At 32.3% G+C, this 10,770-nt stretch overlaps 1 protein-coding gene across 1 annotated transcript; it reads right to left on the reverse strand.

Annotated features, from left to right (window-relative positions):
- Window positions 1–708: 708 nt before the first annotated feature.
- On the reverse strand, window positions 709–7,463 carry LOC149475305 (putative fatty acyl-CoA reductase CG5065). Its single transcript, XM_089713233.1, has 4 exons — window positions 7,314–7,463; window positions 4,220–4,309; window positions 2,034–2,289; window positions 709–1,114 (listed from the first exon to the last, which is right to left on the reverse strand). Exons 2-4 carry the CDS (start codon window positions 4,231–4,233, stop codon window positions 827–829), a joined length of 558 nt encoding a protein of 185 aa, XP_089569359.1. The 5' UTR covers window positions 4,234–4,309; window positions 7,314–7,463; the 3' UTR covers window positions 709–826.
- Between the last annotated feature and the right edge of the window lie 3,307 nt (window positions 7,464–10,770).

Here is a 10,770-nt window from a genome sequence, read left to right on the forward strand (position 1 = left end):
ATTGCTTCACGTTTCTTACATAATTAAGATAAATTTGTTAATCATTTGGCCGCGGGCGCGGGTCTCGTGCCGAAATCGTAAGTTAAGTAAATTACATATTTTTAAGTTTATAAGTTAGGTATATTCAAAAATACAACATGTACCTACTATCGGACCCCGCAAACGATGTTCTGTCAGGTTTTGGTTAGCGATAAATCTACCGAATATACACAAAAATTTCATGTAAATCGGTCGAGCCTTTTTTGAGGAATTTTGTCACGACAAACACGCGAAAAAATATCTCGTGCTTGAGTTAATAGGAATATAAAATGTATTTTATTTCTTTTCAATAGTGCTTATGTAACTAGTTATGTCCTGTTTGATTTATTTATAAATAAATTAACTCATATTATCTTAGGACAACAAATAAATATAAATAAATGTCGGAACAAATTGTTAAGTTAACGTTTGTGCAATAATATCCTATTGTTCAAATGTTAAGTTGCTATACAATATTTTATTAATATCTTTGCTAATTTAAACACTAATGATTTATTATTTTGTTAAGTAACTGTAATAACTCTGAAATTCACACCTATTGTCAATTTGTCAATACTCAATGTTAACCTAAGATTTTTAATTGCAGTAATTTCGAGGTATAGTTCATTTGAGTGCATGTAAAACAAATCATTCTGTACGTTACGAGAATATCAAGCGTTAGAACAGTTTTATCGTTAGAAGCTTAGCAAAGCTTATGCTGTTGTCAGTTGAATAAACAATGCAAGTAGAGCGTAATAGTCACATTCAAAAAGGTCATAACTGCATAATAGAGAGACTGTACCTAGTGTTAGAACATTCCTGTGATTGTGAGTAGGGGCGTATATCTGACCTTGAGCAGGGGCATGTCCCTGGCCAGCTCCAGCAGGGTGGCGGTGCCCTGCACGTTGAGCGCGGTGGCCACGGGCAGCGACTCCGTGAAGCGCACGGTGGCGGCGGAGTGGAACACGGCGTGCACGCGGCGCAGCAGCGGCAGCTGGTCGGCCGCCACGCCCAGCCCCGGCGCGGCAACGTCGCCCGCGATCGGCTGCAGCTTGGCCAGCCGCTCGGGCCAGCGCGCGCGGACGCGGTCGAACACCTGCATGCACACAGAACATTCTAGAAGAACGAATGATTGAGCGCTTAGACTCGGTTTAACGAAGCTCTATCATATAAATACGGTTATGTGCTCGTAATCTTTACCTAAAAATATGATGAATGAATGAATTCTTTATATTCACACTTTATATGCACTATATTGAACACAATTAAAAAAAAAACTTAGCTTAATGTAAACACGTACAGAAGGCGGACATCGCTGTTATTATTGCTGACAGCGATCTCTACTAGATAATAATTATTATTATGCTTGAAATTTCGATATATTATGGTGATTTCTATGTTGGCTCATTTATAAAGGGTGTCCCACTATTGGTATACTAAGCGTGAAGGGACTTGTAATCTTGCATACACTGATAGTTGATCACGTAAAAAAATACTTAAACAACAAAATTACATCAAAAAATGTTTGCTAAATTTTTCCTGAAAATCCATGTTTTCTTCTCTAGATTCGCGCAGCCGGCATATACCTACCGCTTCGCTAATGTGAGCATTTTGTCTATGAAAACATAATCTTAAACGATAGCTCACGTGCTTGTAGGCTGTAGCAAAGCTGGGCGGGTTGCTTTTTATGGGTGTAAATATAGAGTTTTAAGAATTCATCTACATATTTGGAAAAAAACTTCGTCTGAAATTTTATAAGTAGGTATTTTTTACGTACTCAGCGTATCCAAAAGTATAACCTCCTTTCAGCTTAGTATCTATACCAACAGTGGGACACCCTGTATAGTATTTGAATACTCTATGCATGTAAAAATGCTATATTTCTAAGTATGAACTATTTATTTATTTAATCATAAGCTAGGATACGCAACATTTAACTCAAACTACTTCTCTTATTTTCTTGTTATTCGCAGGTACAATTTCCTACGCATTCGGCACATGAAATCAACCATTACCTGATTCTTGAGCAGCTCCTTATATCTCTGTTCGACGGAGAGCCCCCGCTTGGGCCGCATGAGCACGTAGACGGTGTCGATCCCGGGGCAGCTCCTCAGCAGCTTCTCCAGCAGCGCCTTGCCCACGAAGCCCGTGCCGCCGGTCACGAACACCACGCTGTTGGCGAAGAAGTCCGCTATGCCCTCCGCTTCCACCACTTCCTGGTTGAGATCCGGTATGCTTGGGTCGTTGCCGTTGTCCATTTCGATAGTTTTGCTACGGGAATTTGGTTGTTAGAAGTGTTGATATAGTATAAACAATTAGACTCAAATCCCCTGTCGTCAAAAAATGTGCGAAGGTGAATTGAAACATTTTATCCAACATTTAAATTCACACCTTATTTCGTAGCTGTAATGTTCAAATTAATGCTCATTAGAAAACTCTGCCTAATATACACGTAGACAGACTCCGGACAATTTTTGAGCTTGATTGTGCGCCTTGTTGTTTATTTTATGTCAATTGTACAGGTAGAAGTAGAATTAAAGTTTTTGGTGAATATGTATAATGTACCTACTTAACTTGTAAGTCGGACAATTAATTACATAAGGTTTTAATTGATATGTGAACTTAACATATGTAGTATTTATATTTTTGTAGATACACATGTATTTGTTTAGTAGAAGTAACTAGATAGTTACTAGTTACTTACATACCTATATCATAAAACTAACTAAGTTTAGTGTAATTCATAGAGAAATTTGAAATGCGGAAGTCTTTGTATGTATATAATAATTTAAAATGCTCTCAGTGCTAAATCATTGCCCGATTATCATAAAATTTTGAATGTAAATAAGGAAAAGCATGTCAAGATATGCTCTATTTTACTAAAATCAAGGGCTAAATTTTGTTCACAAGTGAAACCGTGGGGCACATCTAGTTATTGTTGCATGAATAATATTCCTGTCGTTATCTAGGACCTAGGTGATAGATGATAGGAAACTAGGTATTCGATTCAATGAGTTTTCACTTGAATAATTATTTGTAATTTATTGGTAAATCCGCGACGTTCCGTTATAAATAACAAGTAAAAGCAATTTGCGCAACTTGGCGATTACGAAGTTTGTATAAGTTCAGTTATTACTATATGTTAAGAAATATCGAATTTTATGTTAAGTGTTTATTGGCGCTCTTCATCAAATAGTGCATAATATTATATGTACTTAACGAGATTAAATAAATAAGTTTTTGTACTCAGTTGAAGACATTGGTAGTCAATGACTATAAAACATTTAATTAGTTAATAATTTATTTTGTTGTTTTACAGTAATTTTGAGTATAATTGTCCTGTTTTATGATTATAATTTATTTAAACTGTCAACAGGAATTACTATTGCAATCAAAATAAACAGTTATCTTCCTTATTTTATCAGTTATTCGTGACGATAATATCATCGATTTCCTAGCCGACTGACGGAGATTTTATTCCTAGTGATGAAGACTTAGGAGACCCACCATTTGTTTCCAAATCGATTTTTAGTTAGCTCATTGATATTTCAAGTTCCTAATATTGTACTTCCAATGTTTTTATTTCTTTTTTTAACATATGTTCAGATAGTTTAGATATTTTATTACCTAATATGTAGTAAACTTACACATTTAGAATTTAAGAAAAACTGTTTTTAGCTTGGTCCTTAGGAGGTTAAATTTATAACCACCACCAACCACCAACTGCATAAATAACTTTGTAATCCCATATATTTATATGGGATTACAAAGTTATTGATGAAGTTGGTGTATTTGGAAAACTGGACCGAAATTACAAAATTTTTAAGTTTTCCCATGATTAAGACACTAAACTCTATATGTATTCCAAATATGAAGCTTCTAAGTCTGCTAGAAGTGCCTTGGACTTTTGATGATCGGTGAGTCAGTGAGTGACAAAATTTAGAAACTTTAACAAGTTGTCATTCTTAAACTACAGGTTCAAATTGACTGAAATTTTAAATATTCCGTGTTTATACCATGCCGGATTAGTTACTGAAGATTCAGGTTTCTTGCTTTATCCACAACCGAATTATAGGGGGTCGAAAAAGGCCCGAATTGCTTCGAGAAAAGGATGGTACGGCCGTGCCGCTTTTTTTTTGCTCGACTTGGCGGGGGCACTGCCGTGCCCCCAGATTAATTATTATTTTAACGAAAAACTTACTCTAAGAGATCCATGTTGTTGTTGTTTATGTTCCAGGTAGTTGTTTTATTGTAATCGGCCGGTGCGAGACTGCTTCCACAATATTGTGATCTGCAAAACGAACATATTGTAATGTCTGTTTTTGCTCATTCTTTATTCTAATATAATTGTTCTTAACTGATATATCGCCTTTCTTTTTTACTCTACCCTTCCTAATCCTATTCCATTATCCCAAACCATATTAAAATCCGTTCAGCCGTTTTTGAGTACCTAAGTAACAACTGACTTTCATAAATACAGATTTATTGTTACTACTTACATCGATCCTATTCTCTGTTGAATCGCATAGTTTAATAATTTGTAATACCAAAACAACATATTATTGTGTTTAAAAGTTTAAAAAAATAATTCACTCTATTCGTATAGTAAGAGATGCAGTTATTGATTGAGAGAGCTGCGCCGTATTATTATAGTACTCTTTGGAGCTGCGCTAAGAAAGAAAGAAGAGAGAAAGCTAGAGAACTTTAAGCTAACCTTTGCATAATATAGGATTTGCTAGTATTTGTATATTAATTTTGATCATGTATTTGCAACCACATACACAATTTAAATCTCTATAAAATTAATGAATCTCTTTTTATCTTGGTCACGTCATCACGTATCTGATACCTATATAATAAGCACACAGATCCATGCGTAAAAATCACTTGTAAATAAACAGTCATTCATGCCTTCAACGAGCTTTCAACGCTCCTAGGAATTTCAAAATAGATAAATCTAGATCTTGTTTACGTTTCTATCTTTTAAATAATCTCTACCACATAATATAATACTATACCATTAATAATACTAGTACTTTAAGAATAGGATAAACGTAATAAACAATAAAAAAACTTGTACCTAACGTGTGTTGCGTATCCAATGTTGTAGAACTTACATTGTAGTTGAAAATTATGACCGTTGTTTAAAGCAAGTCTAAATAAATTATTAATTATACTTTAATTATTTATATGCATTATATTATTATAATAGAATCCTTTGATAAATTTCGTCAGTAATTGGAAATTGTTGATAACAAAATGAAGTAAGTGCAAGAATTCCAATTAGAATATGTAGAGCAATAGAAGTTTTCAACACAATCGTCATTTTGAATTTGATATTTTTGGTTTTTATGGCATTCAAATGCTTTATAAATATAAATTTATAAAGAATAGAAAAAAAAAATCATTTCGCATCCTTTCGCTAAGTATTTTTTTTTATTCTTTATAAATTTATAATCGTTATTTTTCCATTTGAATGGAATTTGTGTTAAATTTGTTGATGCAAACAGCATCTAATATTATTATGTTACCTATCTAACACTTAAAATAATAAAATTGATAGGAAAAGCTCAAGCGGAAATTGCGATATACTGCGATTAAAATAACTTCACAATTGCAATGTAAGTATAAAATGATATTAAAAATGTTTTGTTAGTGCGTGAGTTATTGTCGTAGGACACGTTCTGGGACTTTGATTCGATTTTGAAAATTAATTCCCCAGAAAAAGCTTCTAAAAAGTTACACTAAAAGTTACATATATTGTACTAGCGACCCGCCCCGGCTTCGCACGGGTGCAATGCTGATATACTAAATACACTACAGAAAAACTGTAAACGTTGTATATAAAAACATAGCGTCCCGCTCCGGCTTCGCACGGGTATAAAATAGATAGCCGGGCGGCCGGCCTGTAGCGCTGCAAACGCTACGTCCCGCAATTTTTAAAACTGTAATATCTTCGAAAATATTCACTTAAATCATACGGTGTAAAGGGCCATATAGATCTATATTAAATGAACAATGTATTCAAGGTATTTAATTGGTTAAGGATTAATGCTGTATTGGTTAAAATCGCATCGAAAATTAGCCATTATTTGTCGTAAAAAGTAAATGACAAAAAAAAGTTATTGTGGGTTATCCATAAGAGATAGATATATACCATCGCGGACTTTTCTGTAGACCTTTTCAACGTGTATAATACTTAGTACATTATTTTGATAAAACTCGTAGGGTTCAGCCTGCGTTTGCAATTTAAGCGGAAAAAATGTCATTTTTTACGACATCACATTAGAAACCTCAAAAATAACAGTACTTCTCCACTATTTAATGGATGTTATTATACATATAAACCTTCCTCTTGAATCACTCTTACTATTAAAAAAAGCCGCATCAAAATCCGTTGCGTAGTTTCAAAGATTTAAGCGTACAAAGGGACATAGGGACAGGGAAAGCGACTTTGTTTTATACTATGTAGTTATATTAAATTTTATAAAGAAAAGAATTGAATTCTTGAATTTTTAAATGTTCGTAACTATAATAATTACTAAACCTAGGTACACTTCAAGAATAATTTACCACCGAAAAGCTTGTTTCCGAGTGGCAAAGCTTGTTTATTATTTTAGTTTTTATATATTAAAACATTAATTGTGATGCTTCTGCGCTTAGATCATTAAGTAAGATCTAAGTTTCTGCGTTATTACAACGTATAAGAAGCTTTTTCTGAAACCTTATAAATATCCTTGAAATGTTTACAAATATAGGTATTTACTTTAGCCGATTGATAACGAAGCTTTCTAAGTATAAAATAATTTTTAACATAAAATTTTGTAACGTTTGATGTTTGCAAGAGAAATAAATGGATTAATACTTTATTGACATTACATACAGTTAGAATATGAATCCATGGGCTCCTGAATATAAGTTATTATCACTTTTGTTACGGATCTTCATATCAAAAGTTAGAATATAGAGTTCTGTCTCTTCATTTCAATATTATTTCACAGCTTAATAGGTTTAAGACAAAATATGTAATTTTACATGATTATTTTTATTTTTTATTTAGTTTTACAATAAACTGTAGATCTTATGTATTGGTAAAACGATGATGATGCGTAATTTTATATGATTTTTAGATTTCATTTTCCTAACTATCAATTTAACACTTTTAAACCAATTTTACGTGACCTAATTTTTATCAAAAATTATCCATTATTTTATTGTAATTAAAAAAATCACATTTAACTACACCAACTTAAATTAATTTTACACGTAAAATTACACACATATACAATACTTACAGAAAATACTGGGAAACGAATCAAGCGCACACGCGACGTTTAGAAAATTATTAAAATTCAAAAATACAATGAAACCATTTTGCAGCGAGGCGTTCGGCGCGCGCCGACACACAGCTTTCACTAACGCACGCTGATCACGTAATTGCTTCTGTAATAATGTGGAAACACACGGGCGGATGTTGTGAGCGGATGCGCTGAGAAAATCTGTGTGTTTTTGTAATGGAAATTATGAGTTGTAATGGATGTTTTTTAGAGATAGTGCCTGTATAATCTACAAGATTCTCTGAATAAGGACTTTGGGCTAAAGAGAAGCTATAAGATTATGCATTTTATATTATTTTGTTATTTAGTATGTAGTATAGCATTAAAAAAGATCGTGTGTGCCGAGCAAATGTGTCAGAAGTGAAACTTTTAACGGGAGACGGTATTGCCCTGACGCAACCTTGAAATTTTATTGTCAACGCACCTAAAGAAGTTGCACTTCAAAAATCATTTGTTTTCCAAACAACTTATCAGATACATATAGTATACAAAAGGTTTTGAGAACTGAAAACTGAAACATAATTCATTAGGTATATAATTTATTAGGTTGTAAAGCACACAGGTACATGAATTTTACTTGTTTAAAGGTAAAGTAAAATGTTCTTAAAAGAATTCATATTTATATTGTTAACAGAAGAGAGTAGATGTCTAATGTTTATATCGATTATGTACTATTATTTTGATTAATGTAACATTGAATGTGCAGCTCTAAATCTGGTACATATCTTGTTTCAGGATAGTTTAGGAATAATAGTAGTTAATTAATAAAGTTTAATTCTAAAGTCATCAATTTCTATTTCCTGTGCAATAGAAAGAAGGTTTCTCGTGATAATAAGTATGATCCAGGTATCGTTAAACATTATTTTGAATTTATTTAAAGTGATAGAGTTCTTATTACAATCTGTCCGTGTGAGATATTATATTATGTGAAATTGCTTTTCCAGAGGATGGTTATCATACTTGTATATTATATTCAATACTATGAACCATATTGTCCGAATAAGAGTTTAGAAAAACAAATCCGGTAGAATTGCTTGAAATATTTGTAAATATTTCAATATTTCAATTTTCAAACATTGAAAATTGATATTTCAATTGCAGTAAATACAATTTACAATAATTTCAAGTAATTGTACCGTATAAAAAACTTATATCAAATAGCATGTCTTTATAAAACGCGCCGTTCCCGGTCCACCCGTCGCACACGTGTCCACAGCGCACCGTGACGTGCCGTGACGTGCCGTGACGTGCCGTAATGTTACCGCTCGGACGTCCGCAGCGTTGTCCATGTCCGGGGTTACATTTTTATCATAATAAGGAAAATCCTAAAAATCTAAGTTTAGAGGATCAAATTGACTTGAATATTTATTTGTTTTTAGAATATAACGATTCAAGGAGCTTGCTATTGGAATGAGATAAGGTAAAATATCTTCTTCTAATAGGAAGCTGACCTTTGTCTCTGTTTAATCTGTTTTATCCAGACACACAAGCATAATATTATAGACCAATCTGATATGATTCCACGATTGGCTCAAAATGTACCTACTGGACGTATTTGGATGAAACTTTACAGTAATTTATGTAATCGTATCAAAACCACAATAAAGAACTATATAGAAATACTTAATTAGCTTGTTTATTTTTAAAATGATTTATATCGAAAATTTGGATAGATTATAGAATCTTTTGATAATAATTAGTAGTAATAATGTATATGTTGGGTTTATATTAAAAATTTAACATTATACTTACTGATGTACCATGTTACATGATTTTTCTAATTCGATTTAGGTGAATAAATAAAAACACAACACGTTAATTCATTTATTTATTAGACACACACAAGAAATAGGCGCTATAGTATACTAGGCGCTAGGTACCTGCAGCGTATTTTTCCGAAAAGTAACTTTTGCTGCTGACAAAAAAACTTTCTGCAACTTTTACAAATATTCATTCTAAATGCCTTAATAATAGACTTAATTATTTTTTCCTTTTAACAGATTTCTAACATAATTACACATTCTAACAAATACATGTAAAATAACACTTAAAATAATATTACCATAATAACATCATCGAAAAATAAAATTATATTTAAATCTTATTTAACGTTGTTAATTACAGCTTTATATAACAATTAAGGCGAAATGAGACCCAAAACAGACGTTTCGAGCGCACGGAGAATTAATTTTTTTCTTCAAAAACTTTGAATTAGATTTTTTTTATTTATCGATTTATTTAATTGAAGAGTTTGTTTAGTGACGTTTGGGAACCGAAACACGATTGACAAAATTTGCCTCGATAGAAAAACGTTGTGAAGTTGGCCAAAAATTAAACGGAGAATCAATTTCATTTGGACAATAGTAAAGTAATATCAATGAAATTTTATCCACATCCACTTCCATTCAATTCTTGAGGGACGTACGGGATTAGATTTTTCAATTAATACATCAGTAATTTAAAAAAAATATATTTATAAACTATGAGCAAAAAATTGCGCACAGGCCGGTCGCTTCCGCCGTTCCACCTCCTGTTAGTCGACGCCAACGCGTCTTAGAGAGCAGTCCTGTACAACTTTTTCGCGCGGTGCCGTTGTCTACTCGCATACGTGATTTAGTGTTAGTGTTACTAAAGTTTTTCATAAACATGGTGAATTTTGGTGGCCAAAACATTGATGGTGAGAACATTAGGAAGAAAATGTTGCGAAGGCAGATGAAGAAACTACAGTTATTGAATCTAAATAGGTAAGTTTAATGTTTATCATGCTTATTTATATTTATTATGTCTTTCGGTCGCTACAAGTCTAAAGATTTCAACTTCAAATATTTTGATTACTAGGTATATGTTTACAAGTCTAAATTGAGAAACGCATAAATGAAAATCTGATAGTTATTTTTATTTGTAATAAGTAATATTATTTTAGTCATATTTTGAGATTTCATTACCTATTTATGATTTTTGTATTAGTACATATATGTTTACAAAGTCTGAATTTAGCAACGCACAAATCAAAATTTTATAATTTTATGCACTCTGTCTTTATTTTTATTTATAATTTTATTATTGGTATAAATAGGTAATGTTTTAGTTGTTTTTTTTAGATTTCATTTTCCAATAAATATACTACTGATTTGTGTATGTATGTTTATTTCTAATAGCAAAGCGCGACCACGAAAAATCCGATGTGCAGCTTGCAAGCCAGGATGCAATAAAGACAGTTGGTCTTTTAGACCAACCATGATTACCAGAAACTGATGTGGATCTTCAGACAGTTTCACATAGTACTTTTTTTGTGTAAGTTTATTCTTATGTCATTTATTTATAAGTCATAAGATTGAAGATAGTGGAATATTTCAGACTAGTGTAAGTTATCACTGACGGGTAGGTAATTACCAGTGAGATCAGAAACAATTTT

The sequence above is a fragment of the Colias philodice genome, chromosome 30 (genome assembly GCF_061535455.1).
Source record: "Colias philodice isolate Cphi_HAF_F1 chromosome 30, ilColPhil1 Martin Lab GWU primary, whole genome shotgun sequence".
Taxonomy (NCBI): domain Eukaryota; kingdom Metazoa; phylum Arthropoda; class Insecta; order Lepidoptera; family Pieridae; genus Colias; species Colias philodice.

Excerpts from the sequence above, each read along its gene's own strand:
- LOC149475305 (XM_089713233.1), bottom strand. Across the intron at positions 1,115-2,033 it reads AGGAGCTGCTCAAGAATCAG|GTGTTCGACCGCGTCCGCGC; the intron begins GTAATGGTTGAT and ends GTGTGCATGCAG.